The sequence below is a fragment of the Emydura macquarii genome, unplaced genomic scaffold (assembly GCF_026122565.2).
Source record: "Emydura macquarii macquarii isolate MOO-44397 ecotype Brisbane River unplaced genomic scaffold, CSIRO-AGI_Emac_v2 contig_3390, whole genome shotgun sequence".
NCBI lineage: Eukaryota > Metazoa > Chordata > Testudines > Chelidae > Emydura > Emydura macquarii.
In genome coordinates, this window is record NW_027133527.1 from 1,643,733 (window position 1) to 1,666,824 (window position 23,092).

General features: G+C 56.7%; 1 protein-coding gene and 1 long non-coding RNA gene across 2 annotated transcripts; both read right to left on the minus strand.

Annotated features, from left to right (window-relative positions):
• Positions 1-1,087: 1,087 nt before the first annotated feature.
• Positions 1,088-8,154, minus strand: TNFRSF13B (TNF receptor superfamily member 13B). Its single transcript, XM_067534249.1, has 4 exons — positions 8,035-8,154; positions 6,467-6,583; positions 5,612-5,830; positions 1,088-1,793 (listed from the first exon to the last, which is right to left on the minus strand). Exons 1-4 carry the CDS (start codon positions 8,132-8,134, stop codon positions 1,519-1,521), a joined length of 711 nt encoding a protein of 236 aa, XP_067390350.1. The 5' UTR covers positions 8,135-8,154; the 3' UTR covers positions 1,088-1,518.
• A 2,840-nt stretch (positions 8,155-10,994) lies between these two features.
• On the minus strand, positions 10,995-19,889 carry LOC137144144 (uncharacterized). Its single transcript, XR_010917334.1, has 3 exons — positions 19,794-19,889; positions 13,303-13,398; positions 10,995-11,035 (listed from the first exon to the last, which is right to left on the minus strand). It is a non-coding gene; the product is annotated as an uncharacterized lncRNA (long non-coding RNA).
• Between the last annotated feature and the right edge of the window lie 3,203 nt (positions 19,890-23,092).

Consider the following 23,092-nt stretch of genomic DNA (forward strand, 5'->3'; position numbering starts at 1 on the left):
CTGGCTTCAATGCCTGCCCTAGCTGCTACCTGTGCAATGTCACATATCAAGCAGAGCCAGTCACCTCCCCACCTGCCAAGGACACCCATTTTTAGCATCTCCTAAATGCTAATAGCAATCTGGCTGTAGGACCTTGGCCCCCACGCTCCTTGCTGAACTTTCTCTCCTTCAAGGAAGCTTTCACTGAAACTGAGAAACATGCTCCTGTTGTCCCCATAACATGTAGACATCGATTGCTTCTCAAGGTCCTGCCAGCCAACACTGCTAAGCCATCACAAGGCTAGTGTAGGTTAGTTTTCCTTAGCCAGCAGTGGCTCCCACTGAAGCTTGGTTCTGACCCGATGGTACAATAATGGTAGGAGGCAGGAGGAGAATCAAGACCAAATGGTATCTGTAACTAGAAGACAATGGTCCAAGACACTGAAAACAATTTTTAAAATAGCTCTTTCAAATCCTTGTTTGTTTTAATCATTAGGAAAAGGATTTTGGGAAAAGGGGAATTTCCTGGCACAAATCCAGAAGGATGATTGAAAGAACTGAGTCTAGAGAAGAAAAAGGGGGGGAGGGTGTTCTGGTAACAGTCCTCAAATATGTAAAAGATTGTTACAAAGAGGACAGTGATCAATTATTCTCCATGTCTGCCAAGGGCAGGACGAGAAGTAATCAGCTTAGTTTGCAGCCAGGAAGATTTAACTGAAGAAAAATGTTCTAACTCTAGGGATAGTTATGCACTGGAATAGGTTACCAAGGGAGATTGTGGGATCCCTGTCATTGGAGGCTTTTAAGAACAGTTTAAACAGACTCTGCTAGGGATGGTGTAGGTCTTTTTGGTTCCTGCTTCAGTGCAGGGTGTAAAGGGATGGAGTGGAGGACTTCTGGAGGTCCTTTCCGGCCCTACATTTCTGAGAGTCTATGTTGAAGTGTCAAGATCCACAATATTTCTGAGATTTATGAAATATGGGGGTGAAGAACTTACTATTGGTGCACTGATGGAGTAGGGCTAGAACTGACTAGCCACAGTGGGTCCAGTTTCTCTGCATCTGTCACCTCGATAAGATACATGTTGCTCACTCACTGCTGCTTGAGAATTGCTTGGCTTACAGACCGAGTCCTCTAGAGAGGAGGCGTGCAGCCTGCAGTGCCATGTCCCAGTACCCATTTACAGAGCCAGTAACAGCCATGCAGGTGCCAGGATGAAAAGCCTGATTTAATTTTTAGTTCCACTGATGCTAAAGTATTAGAAGAACCCGGAGAGGTGGTGCATGGTGCTACACTGGAAAGGATGTAAGAGACTTTCTGGTGAGCGCATAACAATCGTGAGAATTTTATTTCCATAATAGAGGAGAAGTGACTGTCTGCAGTCTTGTCTCCATAGTGTGAAGGTAGCGTCTATCATGACTGGCAGGCAAGGTACAGTTGTGCTTATGAAGATGGAGGGCAAGGATCAAATGCAAGCAGCTTTATTCCATGTGCGGAGAGTGTTACTTCTCTTCCTGATCACAGCATTGCTCGTTGAGTTCATGTCATTGCTGTCTTCTCTTGCGACGGAGAGCATATGATTTTGAAATGGCCATCCTCAGGGGTGGGGATAGCCCCGGCACTTCCTGTGCTGGATATCCCAGCCTGAGTGGCCGTGGCCGTTGCTCCAAGATGATAGATGGGGCTGTGACATGCTTTGGTCTCCTGCATGGCAGGCCCTTGTTCGGGGAAGCAGAAGCCACAGGTTTCCACAGGCTCTGGTAGTTTGCTCCCATTGGATCCACCTCCAATGCTCCCTGCTTCCACTAAGTGATCTGTAAAGACACAAGCTATATTAGAGCGAAGGTTCCCATGGGGCAGATGCCACATCTTCATAGGAAGCTGGCTCATGTCTTCCTTCCCTGCCACGTGTGATCCTGGGGAACCACCTCCTTCGTGACCACTCAACAGCCCTACAACTGCTGATGTGGAAGAGTAGCGTTAGGAAAAGGCCACGTGCTAGTGACTTCTTTAACTGAGATTTAACAGCTAGGAGCAAGCAGGCCAGTGCCATGTGGCGCTCTATGGAACACTGCATGGGGGAATGTGCAGGCTAGTCCTAGGACTGGAGAGGACATTCATTTCCTACCCTGCCCGAACCAAAGCCTGTTGCATGGTATGTGTCCTGTTACCTTTGAATGAACTGAGGGCTGTGTAGCTGCATAGGTCTAACCCCACCACCCTGACTTTGTGTAGCGATATAGAACAGGAGGGCTATGGCTTTCGAGATCTTAGCCCTTTGAGAAGGGGTGAATCAAGTAATGTAGTCCCCAAATACAGGTGGATGGCGATGGTCATGGGGGTTATTACAACGCTACTATGAATAGAAATAACTTTGATACTTAAAGCCAAGTGCAACTATTTTTTGATTGGCCATTCCCACTGCAGTGTGTGCAGCTAGAACACGGCAGCATTGTGCGGACACCAGAGATCCCAAAAGTGCAAATGAGCAGCCTCTGCGTCCAGTGTCCAAATGGAGTGAGAGGCAAGAAAACGCCCCACGGCTGAAAGAATTCCAAAAATGAGACGTGGGGAGCGTTCCGCTTTCATCGTCTAGGATCTTATTAGTAAGAAGGGGAATAACATTTATTGTTCTGAAAATACAATATATCATTGCCAACCTGCCGGTGGCCTTTCAACATCAATCCCCAGTGCCACAGCGTGCTCAGACAAAAGTTAATAGGAACAGTTTTAAATTACGGTTCTGCTCTGAAAAGGGACTGTAAAAGTGACCCGTTAGGTTACATGTTTGTCTGTGATTTTTCCACATCAAAGAGAGAGTCTCTCTCTTCCATCTATCTTCTCAACACCCGTGAGGCAGGACAGAGCTATTATACCCATTGTACAGATGGGCAACTGAGGCACAGAGAGGACAGGGCCCAGCTCATCTAAGGTACTTGGGCACCTAACTCACATGGAAATCAATAGGAGTGAAGGCCCTGATTTGAAAAGGTCAGCGCTCAGCATCACAACACCTAACTGATGTAGGAGCCTAAGTCTCCTTTCGAAAAGGGATTTATTTAGGCACTGAGAGGTCTAAATCCCATTGGCTGCTGCTGAGCCCAGCAACGCCTAAATATCTTTTAAAAATCTGGGCCTAAGTGACTTGCCCAAGGTCACACAAGGAGTTTGTGGTGGAGCAGGGAATTGATCTGGGCCTCCTGACTCCCAGGGTTAGCATGGGATCCTAAATTACCATCAATCTCGTGTCTGATGGAGAACTTTCTATTCTCTTTCCCTTTCCCTGTCCACCAGGGTGGCTTTCCTTGGTCTTTGTTTTCTCTCTTATTCACTGCTTGTTCCCTTCCTTTCCTGTGTATCTCCAGGCTGCCGGGAACCAAAATCGCACTATTATGTGCAGAGGGTATTTTTCCAAGCAAGGACCCACGTGCCTGTAAACAAGGTTGCTCACTGCTCAGCCAAAGCCACGTGCTAGGCCTCAGGGCTGGAGTCTGCAGCCGCCCTGGGCCTGGATCTGCCTCGGAAGTCCGGAAGAATTCAGCTGGTGGAGTGGCTGCCCCAGCCAGCCCTTAATGAGCAAGTGGGAAGCCACTGCTACATTAGCCCCAGTGCAGCCAAATCACAGTCCTGCCAGAATGCACACAGACCTGGGATCATTACTAAAGGACAGTCAAGCCTGTTTCTTGATTGGCTGGCTGCTTAATTAGAGACACTTATTCTTGACTTGCCCTGCTCCCCGGGATTGCACCAGCTGCCTCTTAGCCCTTGCCAGCCCGCGGAGGGAGAAAGCAGGACTGCTAGTCAGCGACTACACAGCTCCGCTCCCTTGAGTGCCGCACAGCCACTGGCCAACCAGACCATTCAGCTCATGCAGAATTGTGGGAGTGATTTCCTCGGGCAGGGAGCCTCTTTTAGAGTTGAAGCCTAAGCCTGGGAGTCAGAAAGTTGAGATTCTGTTCCCACCTCCGCCTAGATTTCACACTCCCTGGATCTTGTTTTCCCAGCTGTAAAATGAACATCCTCTAAATGAGGTTTCCTTGATTAATGATCATGAAGTGCTTTGATATCGTCAGCTGCACACTGCTTTGGAGAGCAAAGCACTGTATTAGCTTGATTGTTCCTAGGCAGCAGGTGAAGTTTTAAGTGCCAATTCCAGCTTTCGTGCCTGTTGTTGTACCGTTTAAACTGTAACTACAAGCAGAGAGCTGCTGTGCAACGAGAGGCTTGCGTAAGGAGTGTGTGTCGTTGCGGGTCTTGGGGAGCCTGAAAGAGTGATTGCTTGGCTTGGATAGTTCAGCTGACAAGCGTTAGTCTGGCAGCTGCCAAAGAGGGCTACGGCCCCTTTTTTCCCATTCTGAAGAGTCTTCTCTTTACCTGGCGATGCACTTTGGTAGCTGAACGCTGGTGACTGGATCAGGACTGTGGTATCTGAGGAGCTCAGAGTCATTAATAAACGCATCTGTACAACATCCCCTCTGAGATGCAGATGTTTACAGCTGGGCCGCTGGGGCCCAGAGATTGGGACTCACCCAGATGCACACAGGAACGCTGTGGCAGAGTCCAGAATTGAGCCCACGGTTGCTAGTCCCAGCCCGTTACTGTAAACACACGACCATCTTCCTGAGGCTAGCAGTTCCCAAAGTGTGGGCCATGACCCCCAAGTGGGGTCGCTTCATCAGCAGATGGGGTCACGGCCAGCCCAAGCGTGCAGAGGACGCCCTTGTACAAAACGGCCTCCCCTGCACAGCGTGACCTCACACGCACCGTACGCACGAGGTGTCGTCGCACGGCGGATGCTATTGTGCTCTGCAAAACGGCCCCCTGTAGGCAGCATGACCTCGCACGCACCGCAGGCATTTTGTAAAGCAAAATGGCACCCTCCGTGCGGCGTGACCTTGCACGTACAATGCGTGTGAGGTCACGCTGCAGGGAGGACCCCATATTTAAACAGCAACTTCCACGCTGTGTGGGGTAGTGGGAAACAACCCATCTGAAAATGGGGTCATGCAGGGAACATGTTTGGGAGCGGCTGCTTTAGGGACTTGGGTTCACGAGTCATCCACCGGATTGCTTTGATAGTGAACTTTCCTAAACACGGTTCTGGGTGCAGGTCTCTGGCCAGACTAGGTGGTCGGAATGGTCCCTTCTGGCCTTCCCCTCTGTGAACAAAATCTCTTAAGAGAGGCACTGGGAAGACGGGTGAGAGAACTCAGCATTAGACTCCCAGGACTGACCTGTGCCCGGAAACCGGCTCCGCAGCGCACACCCTTCAATGGCCTGTCTGGTTTCCAGCTGTCTGACTTACTGTAATAGCCACAAGAACGCGGGGTGGTGACCCAGGAAGGACGGTGCTCTTCCCTTGGCACCCTCCGGCTCCTTTCCTCCAGAGTACGTGCCTCAGAGCTGTCACTTCTTTCCTCCAGTTCATCCTATAAACCATTCCACTGGCCCGTAGCAGGTGTGGAATATTGAGTCCCCTTCCCAGCCAGAGACGCTGCGACCACGCATTCTTTGCTGTCTCAATCTATCTCCCAGCTCACGTGTGTTAGTGGGTACTTCTAGCCGGTCACGGTCTGCCCCTTTGACTCCTTGCCCTGTCACCTCTCTCTGTTCTCCAGCGGCTGGTACTTACCTCGTGAGGAATCCTCTCTCTTGTGGCAGGCCCCCGGGGCGGGCTGGCAGGAGACCACATCTCCCCTCCTTCTGAAGTGGGTCCAGCCCAACACCAAAGAGAAGATCACGGTGCAAAGGCAGAGCCCCAGCAGCAGGTAGACAACCAGCCATTGGTCCTGATCGCCGCCCAGCTTTTGTTCCACAGCCACCAGTGTGGATGAGGTAGATCCCGGTTTATCTGAAAATCATTCAAACACACAGCATGTTTCCCAGTGCAGGGCAGGAAAAGGTTCGTTGCTGCGGCAGTCAGCTGTAGACTCTGAACCTGCTGGCTGAACAACTTTGACGCGGGCCCTGGTTTGCAGGGGTGTCCCCTCCCTTGGGTTTAGTGGAGCAGCTTCACCTCCTTTCTCCATAAGCATCTTGGCAAGGCTCTTCCTCCCCCCACCATGTGCAGTTCCCAAGGAGCTGGGGAAGAAGTCCGCGCACAGCGAGATGGGGAGCGCCGTGGCATGGTAGAGCCAGCAAACAATGGTGCAGATCACAGAACCGCACAAAGACGGGGGGAACCTCCACTTCCTGCCAGGAGCCGGAGAGCCAAGGGCAGATAGCGTGGAGTGAGAAAAGGGTGTGCCCTGGTTTTTCCTCCCTCACCATCCAAGAAAAGCTAATCCCCTCTAATCAAAGGCTCCTGAGCCGGCTTGTGGTCACTGGACATCTGCCCAGAGCCGGGGAGAGAAATTGCACCTGCCCGTCATCCTACCATGGCCCTTGGTTTGAATGCCCCCAAAGCAAAGCGTGCATGAGTGTGGAGCCCGCAGCCCACCCTCCCCGAGAGCACCCAGTGCTTGCCAGGGTGCTTTGCCAGCCTTACTGTCACAGAACGGGAGACACTGGTTTGGGTGCTGCCCACAGATGGCTGAGCAGTTGATGCATTTTCTCAAGAGCTCGTCGTAGTAGAAGCCGGCTCGCTTGCTGCATTCCATGGATGCTGGAGGGAGAGAAACTCATCCTACTCAGTACATCCCCCGGGGAGCTGCCGCTGGGCAAGAGGCTAGATCTCTGCACTGGGGCCTGCTTACGAGGGCAGCAGTAGCCGTCTGTGCTGCCAACTCTCGCAATTTTGGCAGGAGTCTCACAACATTTGATGGTTTCCCTCCGCCCCGGCCCGTGAAAACATGAAAATCTCAGCTTTGCTTTTCTTTTAACTAAAGTAAATTCCGAGGACTCGCGGGGCAGAGAAAAGCTTGAACCTCTGAGGCCAGAATCACCTAAGAGATTAAAAAGCTGAAGGCAGAGGAAAAGCCTTCCCAATGTATTGGATTTAGTCATCGAGTTTAGGGCAAGCCAGACCCAAGTATGACAGTCCTCTGCAGACTAACGCGTTCTGTGCCGGGGCAGAGAACAGGAGGCAGGTGTGTCAGTGTCCCAGGCCCCTGCGGGGGGAGATCTGAAACCTGGTTTTTAAGCCAGCCCCTGGGTTCTAGGCGGGGGCCTGGCTCGTGCTTTTTTGAACACAGAGATAGGCAGGACTTCAGCCAGTGTCAACTGCCTCCTGGTGTATCAGTCACACAGTGAGGAATGGGGAAGGGCCTTTGCCCGAAGTTGAAGAGGGAGAGCGCGACGTGGGTGACTCGTGTATCTGCTGCTCTGCAAGCGCTGGTCAGAGCTGGGTGTGAGTAACACAGCCTGCTCCCAGTCACTAACCGCGGCGAGCCCCCTGGGTGAGACATCACCCTTTAGTTAATAACCAGCTGCTGTCAGCTGGTGCAGTATAGGAAATCGGCCGGGGGGGAAGGTAGTCCACATTCAGCTGCTGCTGAGCTCAGCACCCTGCCCCCTCCCTGGAAGCTGGGGGCTGCTGACTATCTTTCTAGGTTTAAGGCGCAGCCTGTTCCCTGTAGCAGACAGTCACAGAGGAGGGGTGAGCAGCTGGGGGGCTGCAGTGAACTGGCTATAAGAAGGGGAATCCGCCGGGGGGAAGGAGCATGGGTACGTCCTAACTGGTTCCTGGTGGGTGCTGGGACTGGCCACAAGGAAGAGGGGCTAAGCCAGCCCTCCTGTGCAGGCAGAGGGGAGGCACCTTTCCCCACACATTCTTGCTTCAGATATTTGTATACTGGAAGCTGGACGTCAGTATCACCCCCATCACTAGCTGCTCCTTCGGAGGTGCCCCCTCCCTACAAGGGCATTGGCCCCCAGCCTCCCATTTCCTACACTGGCCCCTGGTGGTGGGGGCTGAGATCCTGCCTGTTAACCAAAAGCTTTTACACCCAGCCCTTTGCAATGTCACTCTGGTAAATTCCTTCAGCCACGTAAGCGGCCAGTGGGATAATAGGAACTTCCAAAGACCAATGCACCCACATGCCGAATGCAGCGCATCCCCGCCACTTGCGCCCCGTCTGCGTGCCTGGGCGGCCAGCCAGCTCCCTGGGCACTCACCGCAGAAGGCCGTGCACCTGGGCCGATGACATGCAACTCCGCAGGAGACGCATCGGCACAGCAGCTTGTCCCAGTACTGCTGCTCTGTGCAATTGGGCATCGCCTCCCAGCTTGTGCACATCAAAGGTGTGTCTGCAAAACAGAAGGGGGGAGAGAGAGCTAGAGACACCCCAAACCTGGCAGCCTTGAGTGCCGGAGAGGAGCCAGCTGGCTAGTTAGCACTGGGCATATGTGGGTGGTAGACGTACGCTCCTGCAGTAAACCACGGGCCTGGGGATGCACATGTGCCATCCCTTCCTCAGCCTGAGCAGCCAGCAAGGCTGGACAAAAGGAACATTCCTGGGAAGTTGTTCCAGAGTCGGATCAACTGAAGGCCTTGAACTACACCCACCACCCTCCTCATCTTTGGCTTATTCCTCCAAGGATGGTCCAGGCTGTGACAATGGGGAGAGCTGCCTGGTTCCCCAGGCAACCCCTTGCTGTTCCCATCCTCCTCAGGACTCGGATACACACGAGAAGGGCCTGGAATCACCAATGCCAAGCTCCCGTTGCTGTCCATGGCAATTAGGTGCCTGAGCACATCTGGGCCGAAAGGGCGAGGCGGGGTGGCCAGCATTGGAGCAGGGGGGTGCTGGGGGAGACCGGGCCAAGGGCTGTGGCGTGTTGGGTAGGGTAGAATGTGCATTGGTAGAGGTCCGCTTGTGCGGGGGCCGTGCTGGTGCGCTCTCTCTCATGGGCAGGCGTGCTCAATTCAGCCCCAGAACGTACGCAGGACGCCGTGTAAATGACGCTTACTCATTGCTGACTGTGGGGCTTTTTGTGCCATGCCTCCCCGGTTCCACTTTGTCGGGAGCGGGGTGTGTGAGAGAGAGAGAGAGACGCATGTTCCATGTGTGCGCATAAATGGCGTTTTGCCAGATAGGATTGAACAAGTGCAGAAAAGGCTGAGCTGCCAGAAGAACAGGTCAGGCGTGATGAAGATGTGACGTTTACAAATAGAAGGGGCTTGGCAGACAACCCCATCCATGCTCAAGTGAGACGCGACCAGCCATGCACTCTTTTTTGATCTAGCTGCTCCAATGCAGGAGGCTTTGTCTGTGCCGCAACTGCGGCTGCTTGCTGGGGAGGGACGCAGCAAGGGCCAGAACCGGGGCCGTGAATCTGACCAGTGAGATCCCAGCTGTGCTACTACCCAGAACTGGGTTTCAAGCAAATCCAGGATCAGCTCGGTGGGAAGTGGCGCCCTGGACCCCGCTGCATTTGCGGTATCGAGGCGGCCTCGCTCAAAATATCTGTGTATGTGTAATGGTAAGGGACCTCAGCGTGAGGACAAACAGCCCTTAGACAAAGAACTTGCTGGTGTGTCCTGCAGCTTTCAGGGGCTTCCCCTTCTCAGGGGCCTGAGGCTGATACTTCACACCAGGCACCTTGCGGTGTCCATTACATCAGAGCCAAGTGAGTGTAAAACGCTCCCATTCTGCCGGGGTGGAGTATTACCCTGCTTTGCACAGCTATAAATAACTGCACCCAGTGAAAGGTGGCAGAGAATCTGACCATACAGTCTGCAATGGCAAATACAATGGTTCCCCTTCGTAGCAGAAGTGGTTTCTACTTAAATAGAGCAGGGCCAAGGAGCTGCTCTCCAGGACGGGGGCAGGTTCGAGGGGGGGCTCTGATCTCGTCAGCTCTGCTGGCACGATGCTGCCACCAAAGAGCAGGTTTTTGGGAGCTGATGAGGATTCTGCCATCTTGACTGTGACAGTGACGTGTGGGCCTGAGATGGCACGTGGCTATGTTCTTGCAAGATCATGGCAGGGTCCAAACCAGAACTGGAACCTATACCCCAGCGGGGACATGAAGCCAAAACCACGTGGGCGATTCCAGCTGCCGCAATCTGATCCCAAGCCCCCTGCATCTTTTGAAAGGGTTTGGCCCGGCGCTGCTGTTCGAGGGCTCGCCCTGGACCAATCCCTTTGATCTTTTCTCCCCCAGGCAGGCCCGTCATCAATACCAAAAGCGCCGCTTCTTGTCTGACTTGCCTGGCGGCACAGCTGGCGTTTTCAGTTGTGCAGCCGCCCGGCAGAGCCCAGCACCTCCTCCCTCCCTGGCCTGGGACTGTGGCTTCACGCACTCACGACACCCGCTGCAAACAGCTGCTTGTAACACGCAGCCCCAGCAGCTCCTGCTGCCTTTGACGGGCGCTCTGCACCACGGGAACTAACCCCCTTTCCCTGGGCCCTTAGTGTTCTGTCTTCCTCTAGCCACACAGCTGGGGGTGAACCCAGGACTCCTGACTCCTCTTCTCCTGCCCTGCCATCCGGCCAACAAGGGTCCAAATCTTCGAGCTGGGGGGGGCCAGGTACCCGACAGTTTGAAACCGGCCCTAGCAGCATGTGGGCCTTAGCACTGTTAGCAACCCCTCGACGCTGGCACTGAGCCTGCCCCAGCATGGCCGTGCATCTGCAGCAGGGGGGCACTGTCCTGCCCTCTCGGCAGGAAGAGAATTTAAAGGGCAGAGAAGGGTGAGGACTGGGCTTCATGGTGTTCATTCCAGCAGCCCCAGTTTCACGTCCCGGCGCTGGACAAGCAGGGGTCACGTTCAGACGCTCGGGCGGGAGCTGTGGGCTGTGCCATGTGTCTCTGAAGCATTCTCTCCAGCCTCCCCAGGGTGCCGGAGAGGAGTTTTCAAAGGGCACTGAAGGGGGTGGGCAGGTAAATTAAAGGCTACCAAACAAATGAGGCTGCCTGCCCCCTCCTTGCAGGAGATCTTACCAGCCACCTACCTCCCAGACCCTCCCCAGGGCAGCAGATTCTACTGCCCCCCTCTCACTCCAGTCCCAGCCCTCCCAAAGCCTGCTCCCGGCTCTCGCTCCCACCAGCTCTTGCTGCCCCATAAAAGAGGGGGCAGGATACTCACCCTCTGTCTCGTCTCGGGCCAAGCCTAGTCGCCTCCAGCGCCTGCCATCTCAGTGTGAGCTCCGGCCCCTGAGCCCGCACATTACTGGGGAGGTTTATTATTAGAGTGAGATTTGATTAGCGCCTGGGCCGTGTGTTTCCTGGGGTTTCCCCCACATTCTCTCTATGCAAATTAACCTGACAGGCGAAGGATCGAGTTGACTCCGGTGGGGCATCCCTGGGCCAGATGCGCAGAGGCCACAGAACCCCTGCCGGCCGTGGGGCCGGGCCTCGTTTCAGCGGGTGTGAAAACGCCAGGAGGGGAGCAGCTGCGGCAGTCACGACGCCGTCCATTCGGGCGCCTTTCTTCCCCAGGCTTGGGCGTAACCGAGAGTCGCTAATGCGTGGAAAACAGCTCAGATGAACTAGCCGGGGACTTTTGGGGGAGACGCAGCACACTAACATGACCTCTCTATGCGGGTCTGTCTGTCCATCCATGCTCTGCTCCCCCTTGGGCAGGAACCAAACATGCAAATAAGAGGAAACAGGAGTTCCTTTCCTTTAGGAGACTTTTTTTCCCCAAGGGAGAAGTGGGATTGGAGGCACAGGTTCCTTCCCCCACTGCCAGGAACAGAATTCTCTGCCTGAAACCACTGCAGATTAGCGTGTCCTTGAAGGACGGCAAAAGGGGGAAGTGGGAAAGTCTTGCTGCGTTAAAGCCGGCGGTGCGGCAGATCTATGTAGTGAGGGGGGTCGGGTTGTATTCCGGTGCAGTGAATTGGTAGGCAGAGGCCTTGTCCCTGCTGAGAATATTTCTCTACAGCCTCCTGTGTTTGCTACCTCTGGTCCAGCTCCACCAGTAGGCACCAGATTTCCCAGTGCTTAGGGCCCCCGGTTGCGGCCAGATGTCCAGCAGAGCTCAGCATCCCCCGTGCCGCTTAATTTGGGGCCGAAATGGGAGCTGAGCTCTTTTGACAGTCCAGCGGGTTGAGCACGGATGGAAAGAGCTGCCCGGGGGAGCCATTTGCAGGGCGCAATGAGCCCAGGACCAATGCCACGGGCGCTTGAGCCCATAGTCAGGCCTGTTGATGGGGGGGAGGGAGGCAGAAGGGGGCAATTGCCCAGGGGCCCGGCGATTTTCAAAGGGGCTTCCCCTCAGAGAGGCGAGCTCCCCCTCCTGCCTCTTCCGCCCAGGGCTCCTGCCCACGGTCCATCCCCAACCTGCTTGCCGCCGCATCCCTCCCCACCAGCCCACCTCCCCGCTTGGCCCCCTCCTCTCTTCCACACCCCCTTTTCCTGCTGGGCCTCCCCGCCCCCGCGTCCCCCCTACCCCGCTCATCCCCGCCCCCACGCCCTCGCTCGCCGCATGGGGTCCCCCCCTCCAGCTGTCACTCGCTGCCCGGAGGCAGGGGGAGTGTGGAAGAGAGGAGGGGGACCAAGCGATTGGGGACAGGCAGGGACACGGTGGCGAGCGGGGGAGGGAGCTGGGGGGGATTGGGGCGGGGCCGTGGACAGATGGGGTGGGGCTGCAGGCAGAAGGGGCGGGGCCTGTTCTGCCCTGGGGCATGACCTTCCTGTCCATGGAGCTGCCCACAGTGTATAAAAGGCTCCAGCCACCACCAGCCCGATAAGAGTCAGAGCGAGTAAGGCCAGAAGGGACCAAGCGCCAGCTCCTCTGGTCTGACACAGCCCCCCACCACCTGCCCCCACAAGCCAGCTGCCTGACTTAGAACCAAATATTCCAGCTCGCAGGAGACTAGACTTTCCTGTGCCACGAGCAGAGCACAGGAGGGACCAAAGCACACCAGGCCCCAGGCCCCCACGACGGCAGGGAAATGATGAGGGGAGGTAGGCCCAGCTAATCCTGGCAAAGGAAGGCCAAAAAAAACCAAAACCCCAAGTCACTGCCAATCTGAGCTGGGGGAAATTCCACACAGAGCGTCCAGCTCAACCCTGAGTGTGTGAGCAAGAACCAGCCCAGCCGAGCCACTGAGCCAGTGTTTGGTGCCACCTCAGAGTCCCGGCCCACCCCACCCAAAGCCCCATCTCCGAGCGGGGCCAGCCCTGAGGCTGCAGAGGAAGAAGCTGAAGCAGAACGGGTGGGGGACCATCCTGCAGCGCTGCCCCCTGAACACCGGATCAGAGAAGAGCTACCGAATGTGGTGTGTGCGCCAGCGATCCCCTGCGCCTCGTCTGTGGTTGTCATGCCTCGTTGCTTTGAACTGGTGATATCATCTAGGGATGACTTTTGGCGGGGGGGGGGAGGGGAAAAGCCCTCGTGTAAACTTCTTAACCTCCCCCTCCCCCCAGCTCAGTATTAAGATAAGGAACTCACAGGGTTACAGCCCACATCCGGCACGGCTGTGGATTCACCTGAAATGACTGGCCGCCGTCTATGGTGCAGGCGAGGGCCTGAGGTACCGACGACTGGTCCAGGACGTTGCTTTCCCAGCTGAATTCCTGACTGGACTGAAAGAAGGTGATAAAAAGAGGAGACGTTTGAACGGTCAGACAGACATAAATACCTGGTGAGCCCCGAGTGCTTTACAGACTTTAAGCTGCACAGCCCCTCGCGGGAGTAGGGATGTACAGTCCCATTTTACAGCTGGGGAAGCCGAGGGACATGTGAGAGTTGTGTTTCTCTGCCTGGATAGAACCTGTGAACGCTCTTCCCGGCCCAGGGAGTTTAGGTAAAAAGGAACAGAACCCAGGAAAGGGTTAATGAAGCTGAGCGGGGCTTAATTGGGACAGCCTGGGTACACCTGGGGACGGAGTGTGTCTGTGAGGGTAGGCCCAGAAAGAAGGAAGCCCTCAGAGTAGTGCTGGTGGATGAGGACGCCTGGCTCAGCACAGCCTGGCCTGGGTGTCAGGAAGCCGAGGCCCCAGTATCAGCAGGAAAGTGGAAACCTGCAAGGCCTGAGAGAGGCCAGGAGGGAGACCTGGGGCTGAGCCCAAAAGAGAGCCAGCCAGCAACGGAGAGGGGCTGGCTTTGAGCCTACACCAGGGCATTGCTGGGGCATGTTTGAATTGGTGTGTTGCGAGGACCCCAAGGGACGTCCCGAGCTAGTGTGATGCATCGTTTTTTTGACAAGTGACATCACTGCCCCAGAAGTGGGGGGAACTATACGGGTCCTGGCTGGGGGGCTGAGTCATGAGCAGGTGCCAACTGCAGCGGGGCTGGAGCAGCGGTCGCCAGGGGGCACTAGATGAGGAGAGGCTGCTATGCCATGCCCGGCCACAAGGAGGTGAGTCACTCGCATCTGCATTTGCGGGTATAAGTGACACCTAATAGTACTGCAGCAGGGAGAGGTGGTGAGCTGCCCGCGTCACACGGCAATCTCTCTGCAAGCCTTGTGCTCTAGCTATTAGAGACCCTGCGTCTCATCTGCTTCATCATTACTGGCAGGTCTGCAGAGCTAGAGTAGCTGCAGGAAGGCAAGCTGCGTTCTGCTCTGCTTTATTTGCCTCAGTGAAATTATCTGCCCAGCCCTGATCCCTGAGTTGCTGATGGCTGGTGATGTATGAAGCATAAAGAACACAGCTTGATGTTCCGAGCAAGTTACACTGGCGCTGCGGGCAGCCTGAAAAAATCTTATTTGGCCTTGTAAATGGAGTGAATTTGATCAGCAAGTCGCTGAAGACGCATAAATGTGGAAACTCAAAGAGCCATTTTCACACAGGGTTTTCTCAGGCCGTCGCGATGCTTAAAACTCCTTCCCTAGTGCTGCCTGTGCAGCAGTGATGGGCAGCTTTTGTGTGAGATGTGCTAATGCAATGTGTAAATCTGGAGTTTGCTGTTGAGCTGCTGTCCCCTAAATCCAAGGAACCTGATCCTCCAGCGTAAATCAGAAGTGGTTCCACTGAAGTCAGTGGTGTTTGCCCCGTTGAAGTTAAATCCGAATCGGGGCTACGGGATTTTCACTCACCAGGCTGCGGACTGCTTCACCCCCTGCAGCCACCCCACATAGGACCAGTGTCATGTTAATGCTGAGTGATTGTGACACATCTATGAGACTAGAAACAAACAATCTAGCGCTCAGCTCCTGTTTGTGCTGGCTGTATTGTTAGGAGAATAATTCACCCCCTCTAGCCCGGCTAATCAGCTGGGGAAATGTGCATTGTTGTGTCAGGTTTCTTGGGTGAGGCAGCAGGGCCTCTTCAAGAAACCGATGGGATGGGTGACTCAGCCTGGCGGCAGTTCAGCAAGTGGTGTGAAGGGGACGTTTTCTGCAGGGTGTGTGTGTGTGTGGGGGGGGTGTGTTAGAGAAGTAGCATCTCTAGGGACAATGAAGGTTTTTTCCCCACTCGCTTCAAAACTCCTGCACCGCACGTAACCTTTGTGAAATGTGTTTAACATCAGCCCGGCTGGCCGTCACCTAGCTGAGTTTACCCAATTCTCATTTGGGGAATACACCACTGGCTCCGGAGGCGCATTTCAGCCTCGGTTTTCATTTCTGAACCCTTAGCATGTCAGTGTCTGTTTCGCTCCCTCCCCAGCGTCTATGGCCTGTTGAACCTTGCGCGGCACAGCTGGTGCCGGACAGGTTACGTTGCACCAGCCCTTGATTCTGGGAGTAGGACTTGATGGGTTGGATGCTGCTTTGAGCACGGGGCAAGCCTTCATGTCACTGCCGCACTGGGGAGTTAATTCTCTCAGCTGATCAGGGCTGGCAGTGGTGGCATTAGCTCCCCCGAATGGCCTCACCACGGGACCTCTCCCTCTCCGGAGGGCAGGCACCGCGGTGGGGTTAAGATGGAACCGTTGCAGCCTGGAGAGTCTGCTTCCAGCAGGAGGTTAGGGTACTGGGCAGAGCTGAACGGAAGACGGTTTTCCTTTCGCTGGGTTCCTAGCTGTATGGTTCTCATGCGTCTGTCTACCAGCAATATCCTGGGCTTGGAGCTGCAACCTGTGTTTGCAACGAGCCACGTGCAATGTTTGGCTACAGTCCATCACCGAGAGGTTGCGGAGGACAGAGGAGGAGAGTGAGCGACAGCCGTATGGTGACGTTCCCTTCCAGCAATGCTTCCCGCTTAGACAGGCGGCAGGGACTGGTCTCAGCGGACAAGTACCTGCCATCAGGGCTCTCGTGCCCTTTGTGGTGAGTGCTCTGTCGCTGGTGCAGCCCCGGCCCTCTCAGTAGCAAAGAGTCACTGTGACCGAGTTGCCCTGTCCATGTTGGTTGCCCAGGGTGGAAGCAGGCAGCCAGGTTCCATGGCCAATTAAGCAACCAGTCGAGACCATCCATCGTAGCCTTAGGGTTGCGAGGCAACACTGTGCTCCGGTCTGTTTAGTTGGGAGCCCTTGTAAATCCGGAGTGGGGGGAGAATCAGATGTTGGCAAACACTGGCTTGTAGCGGGGCTGCTCTGTGAAGTCGGGGCCTGATCCAGCTTCCCCTGTGGTCCATGGAAGACGTCTGGCAGGTGCAGAAGGTTTGCAGGGCAAGGGAGAGGAAGCTGGGGCCAGTTGCTCTCCCCTCTTGCCATGCAGCCGGAGCTGCAAGAGTCAGCTTTGTCCATGCAGCCCGTTCCCGGGGCCCTGTGCTGGGGCAGGGGGCTTTCGAAGGACAGCCAGGCAGCCCCGCTGGAGAGCTGCGCCGTCCTGCCTGGGGGCCTGCGAGCACCGTGGCTGGAGATTTACATTTTCTGACTCAACTGAAAAGAGAGAACTTTGTTTTTTCCTCGGTTGCAGGGAGGTCTGGGGCTAAACCTGCTCACCGGAAACAAAGCCGCAAAGCTGAGAAACCTGCTCCTGGCTGCATGGCAGACCCTGGAGTCTGCCACCGGCCCCGCAGGGGTAAAAGACCCTGCAAATATCGTGCAGTGACTGATGGGAAGCAGTGATGGCTCCAGCCCAGGGCCATTCAGCCACCGAGAGTTTGGTATTTGGGGGCTCGAAGGGGTGGGGAAGGAAGCTGCTTCCTCTGGGACGTTCTCTGTCGTGGGTCTTCTCTTCATCCCTTCTTCACAGCCTCCATCTTTTCGGCCCAGGAGCCCTCTGCGCCACTCCTTCCTCAGCCACTCCTCTGGGGAGCAAGGGGTTTGGGCCTTGGGCTCCCGCTTTCTCTAGGTGGGGGGGGGTGAATTGTCAATGTGCCAGGAGATGGAGGGCGGCACCTCCCATGGGTAAAACTAGACCCTATTAAGACGAGGGCCCAAAGAGGCCCCAAGCTCATGCCAGAGCTCCGCCCCTCCTTGGAGTGGCAGTGGGTTTCCCAGTTCAGATCAATGGGGCAGTCCATTCCTCTCTGAGCGAAAGGTTCAGGCTCCCGGCAGACTCAGGCAGCGTCAGTTCTTCACATTCCCATGTCCAAGCTTGTCTGTGCCTCCATGAGGGTGAGAAACAATTTACTTTTAATGGACACGGCGATCCTGATCTCCTCACGTGACGTCACGAGCTGGGCCCTGGGCAGGGCCTATAGCCTACGTCTTCAGCTAGCCAGGGCTCAAATGGAGCAGGCAGCTCTGGGGAAACGCAAGGGCCCAATGCACACTGAAGTCACTCGGCACCGGGTGGGGCATGGTTCCCCCAGGCCACATGCCCACAGTGAAGAGAAGGGCCGCTGCAGTGATCACGCTGGAGCTCCCTAGAGGTGCTTGGCCTGCCCCGGCTGCAGACTATGACCCTGGCGCTGCTGGTTTGGTTGGGTGACTGTGAGAGCGGCAGGGAAGTCCAGCTCAGGCTACTGTGGAAAGCCAGTATTTCCCCTCCAGCAGCACGTCCGATTTCTTAACACCCCCCTGTGCCCGTTCCACACAAATGGGCGGGGAAGTGTCTCTGGGTTGCCCTTTCCAGGCGTTTCCCACGGGAGCCAGCAGGGACACGGGACAGGGGAGAGCACAGCTCCGTCCGGAAGCCCCTCCGGCTGTTGACTGATGGACAGAGGGCACCAGGACTGGTTTCTGTACCGCAGCTGGGAGAGGATCGCATAGATGGGACCCAGCCCAGCCAGGCAGGCTTCCCTCACCCAGCAGAGGGGGTGATGGGTGTTTGACCCCGGCTCCCAGAAGGCCCTTGGATGTCAGCACGCATCCCGCAATAAGCTATGCGCACGACCCAGAATGCCGCCGGGCTGGAGGCAGTGCGAGGGGCTCTGGCACGGCGCCCCACACTGCACCCCGCTGGCATGGGTGCAGCGGGGAGACAGGCGATGTGGCTCGTGCCAGTGGAGGAACGTGACGCACGAAGCCACAGGAGTAGTGTCAACGTAACCGATCTCCTAGGACCTCCACAGGCGCGACCTGCCAGCACACAGGGCAGGCCGGGAGAACCGGGAGCATGAGAAGCCAGGGCAGGCCAGAGACGGGCTTTCCAGTCTGCAATGGTGGCAACTCGGGGGGCTCTGCGGCTCTGCTCCCACCCTGCTCCCACATGTTGCTGACTTGTGGTGTCTCCACGCAGGCCCAGGTGCTTTGCTCTGGGCATCCCGGCTTGGTTAGAAACCCCCGCGCTCTCCGGTGATATTTTCCCTCTACCCTCGGCTCCAGACCCCCCATCCATTCGCGACCTGTCGCTCCAGCCGGGTCTGGCCGGGAGACGCCGCACGCCAGGGCAGGGCGCGCTCACTTGACAACGTGACAAAGCCCCGGTGGGAGTGCAGGGGAGGGGGAAAGGGGGGAGTGGTGCTTTTGGTTGAAACTAGCAACTGTAAGGTGGGGCGAGGGCACAGATGGCTCCCAACCAGCGCGGCGGAGGAGAATCCTTTCTTGAGAACCCCGACTGCTCCCAGCACGCGGGCCGCACGCACGCGCCTGTGGGGTGGCTGGGTGCCCACGAGGTGATGCAACGGGAGAAGAGCTGTAACGTTCAAAGAGGAAACACTTACTTCCAACAGGAAACAGCTACGTTCTCTCTGTTGTTTGCTGCTGGGGCCCTCCTGGAAGGGGGACAGGAGCCGGTTTGTCATCTCCAATGTCCTGCCCTCCTGGGGACACACCTTGTTGCCCTCACAGGCGTGTGCACAGGATAAACTCAACGTCAGCTTGATTTCTCCAGGTGCGTGTCTAATTTCAGACGGGAACGGGGAGGGCAATTAGCCACTTTCCAAGGGTCCAGGTGGCTTCTTCGGCCCTGGCAGGTGGGATATCGAGAAGGGATGTTTTTCTGAATGATCTGCTCTCGGTCAAACAGCAAATAATTCAAGGAAGGCCTATGGCCGGTGTTAGACAGCAGGGCAGATCTCGATCCTGCCTTGAGTGCAGAAGACTGGACTAGAGAACGGTCCAGTCCTACGATTCTGTGATCTGGCCTTATAATCTGTGAATTTGTGCATGAACTCGGCCCACAATTGCAGACAAATAGGTCTGCAAATCAGACCCAGCACATGTCCCCTTTTACTGAGGTTCTTCTACAGAGCCAAGGGGGCTACAATGGAAATATGGGGGGATCTATGTTTCTAGGGGGCCCCCCCTTGTGTTTTCTGCCCCACCGCTCCGATGGAGGCGAGAGCAAGACCCGGCTACGTTCCACCCCCGCTTGCAAGTGTTGGGTGGGAGGGGAGAGTTGAGTCGAGTGCAGGACTCAGAGGAAGGGCTGGAGCAGCCCCTGACCCGCAGTGCATGAGATCAGGCTGGCCGCCAGTGAGCCGCTAGAACTCCAGGACCTGGCCAGCCACCGGGGGGGTCCCAGTGGAGACACCCGGGCTGGGGGAGAGGCAGGAGCACTTGGCACCTGAGCAGGGGGGTGTTGAGGCCACTGCGGGACAGGGGAGAAGCACAGGGCACTGGGCACCCACTACCTCCAGAGCCGCCGTAGGAACAGCCGCAGGAAGTACTGGGACGCCTCTTCCCAGCCTGGAGCCGTTTGCTGCCTCTCTACTCCCTTCGCTCCCCCTCCTATCTCTCCGCCCTCCCTTCCTGCCCTCACCACTGGGCACCCGCCACAACTGCACGGAGCAGCACGACCAGCAGCTGTCACGTGGGCTTCTTCCTTCCTCTCCCCAGGAGGAACCGGGGTGGGATTTTCAGCTGTGTGTCGGCTCCGCTCTGCGTCTGAATGGGAGAGGGCAGGGCGCAGAGGCATGTGCACCTCGGACTTGGAACGGGAAGCGGTGACGTGGGGTGGTTTTTAGATCCTGCGGGAGGTTGTGCCACAGCCTGGCTGTCCCCAGGGGCTGGGCCAGGAGCAGAGCTGGGGCCTGGACCCCGTGGCCAAGAGTTAACTTGTCTTTGTGCGGGCTCGGTGCCAAGACTCGTTCACGCAGCTCATCGCGCTGAGTAACCAGGCGGTGTGGATGTCACTGCCTTGAGTGATTTGGGAAATGTTACAGGGCAAAGTGTGTGTGTGTGTGTGTGGGGGGGGGGGGGGGGATGTGAAGAGAACTGCTCCAGTTATGCTGCCCCCGCTGCTCTAGTTCAAACAGGATTCAGTCAGGGGAGTCCTAGGCCTGTGTTATGCAGAAGGTCAGACCAGATAATCCCCAGGGTCCCTTCTGGGGACCTAATTGTCTTCATTCTGTTTCCTCTTCAATTCACGCTCCTGCAGCCAGGCCTACACCTTTGGACCAGCTCAACTTCGACAGGCTGTTGCACACCCGTGAAACCTGCTGTGACCATCTCTCTGCCCCCCCCACACGCTTCCAGGGCTTGGTCTCTGTCTATTTCAGTAGCATGCGCTGGGAGCCAGGACAGCGTCTCCGTCTGGGCTTTGTTTGGGTCCTTCCTCCCAGCTCTTGGCCTGGTTGGATGTCTCAGAGCATGTGGCTGAGGGTGCCAGTGTGTGTGTGTGTGTGTGTGTGTGTGTGTGTGTGTGTGTGTGTGTGTGTGTGTGTGTGTGTGTGTGTGCGCCCGCCGGGCACCTGGCTGGCTCCATGCTGAGGATGCATGCCCGGCTTGTCTCCCACGCTGCACTGTGCTACGTGGAGATGGTGCTGGCGGAAAAGCTGCTGGCGGGAGGCAGCTCAGCGTAGCTGGGTCAGGGTGAGAGTGCCCCAGGCTGGTTACTGAAGCATGGTGGGTTGCACTGAGGCTGGCCCGGCCCGTGGAGATGCAGCCGTCTGAGGCCTTCAGGGACCCTACTAGTCCTCTCCTATTATCCTGGGGCCTGGTTGTTCTTCAGTCTCACCAGCAGGTGGCACCATTGACTAATGCAGCCTCTGCTGACAACCAGGGCACTGTGGCCCTGGGGGCTGGGAATCCCTTTAATTAGGTACCAGTGCTAAGATCCACCGGAGCCCAGGGCTGCAGCTCTTCCAACACACCTTCCAGCCCTGCCAGGAGCTGTCTGTGCCGCAGCTAGCAGGCCGGAGCTCCAGGCCAGGCCTAGCCCATGCAAACACATGGAAACGGGAAAGATTCCGCTTCCTTGGGCCGCTCAGTGGAAAAGAACGAATCCAAGGCAGCGAGGCCAAGTTCAGCAGGTTCCTAGGGAGACTGTCTGGGATCAGAGTCCCCGTTCGGCAGGGAGGCTGCAGTGGGAAGGCTCAGTGGCTTGGAGCCTGAACATCTCGTTTTCCCCGAGCAGCAGTGGTTTCCTCCAGCCCTCGGCTTTCCAGAACGGCCCACGCCCCTTGGGTCAACAGGAAGGGAAGGTGCCCGGGTGGTGCCTGCCAGGTGAGCGGGCGGAGGAAGAGAGGACTCTCTCCATTGCCGGGCAGTGCTGCCTGGGACCGGCATCTGCTGCACTCAGAGTGAGCTTCCCGCTCCTCCTCTGGCCAGCTGGGAGCCAGCGGCTGGAGCTGGGATCCTCAGACTTATGCACAGAGGGATGCACAGATCCCCCTTGGCTCAGCCTTCCCTTTAAACCCTGATCTTCTCACTGGGGCGGGCTCTGGCCCGGGCTCCTCTCTCAACACAGAGGCGGAAGGAAGGTGCCTTGTCCTCCTGGCGTCCCCCTAAATATTTTCTTCAGAGCCTGGCCTTGAACACCTCTGTGAGACCCCTGGTCCTATTAGAACCGAGCGCCTAGCAGCTAGGCAGGAGCTGTGACCGGCTCTGCCTAGCATGGCCCCCCAGCACCTCGCCCCGGGGAGCCTCTGCCAAAGAAGCCAGGGGAAGATTACAGCGAGGCGAGCTAACATTCCTCCCGCAGGGCCTAGCCCTCGCCCCACCCCGTGGCACTCCTGCTGACAGCAGCGGGTGTTCCTTGGGTAATGCACGGCACGGGGTCGGGCAGATTCTCTCGTTCCTTTCGGTCCCAGGCCCAGCCCTTTCTGTGACACGGGCTCAGTGGAGCACGGCTTTGCACGCTGCCTCCGGCTGTCGGCATGTTGCTCTCTCAAGCTAAGCAGCATCTAAGTCTCCTTTGCACTAGGGCAGGAGACTTCCAAGAAATCCAGGGGTTGCGAGAACTAATACTGGTCATCCAAGAGGTGCTGCTCTTTCCTCTGGCTGAATCCTGCCCCTGCGCGGTGCTGGGGCGTGCCGGGCTGCAGGAAGCACCCTGCCGCAGATGAGGTGGTGCTGAGCTCAGCGGTTGTTAAAGGGTCGACTAATCCCATGGCTAATCTCTAGTCATTATGCTGCCCATGGTGGCCACTTGGGAGTGCGGAGAGAACGCTGACTCTCGCCCCAAAAGCACAGGGGGACAACGGTGGAATCCCTGTCGGGTTGGCTGTACCAGGCCTAGGACACACAGTTGAGCTGTTCTGACTCCAGCCAGGAGAGGGCAGTAGACACGCACGACACACACACCAGTTCATGACGGCCTGTCCCAGTGTCTGCGACAATCCGTTTCCCGTGCGCACAACGGGCTCCCGGGGAGCGTAACTTGACACACGGGCCCTGGCTGGGTGTTCGAATAACCCGGGTGATCCTAGCACAACCCACGTGCAGAGCCAGGGAACAGTGAGGCAGCTGGCGCAGCAAACGCCTGATGGAAATGGGCCGGTCAGGTGCCTAGTGCAGGGCTCCCCACCCAGCGATAGCTGGGTTAATGATCATCCACCCGCCCAGCTGTTCTCAAGGGAGCTGGTATCTCCAGCAGGGTCCGAGCCAAGGTGCGCCCAGAGCCACCTGGTTGCATGTGATGATTTCCTTTGAGTTCTCTAAAGCCCAGAGGAGTCGGGTCTCCCCAGCAGGACCACTCTGCATGGGACACGAGCACCCCCTGTGTGGCACTAAGCCAGCCCCATGTGCCCTGCTGTGGAAGCCACATCCCACCCCCCTAGGAGCGTGAACTCCCACTCCCCGGGGAGTCTGAGAGAACCATGGAGGGGCCCTCTCCAG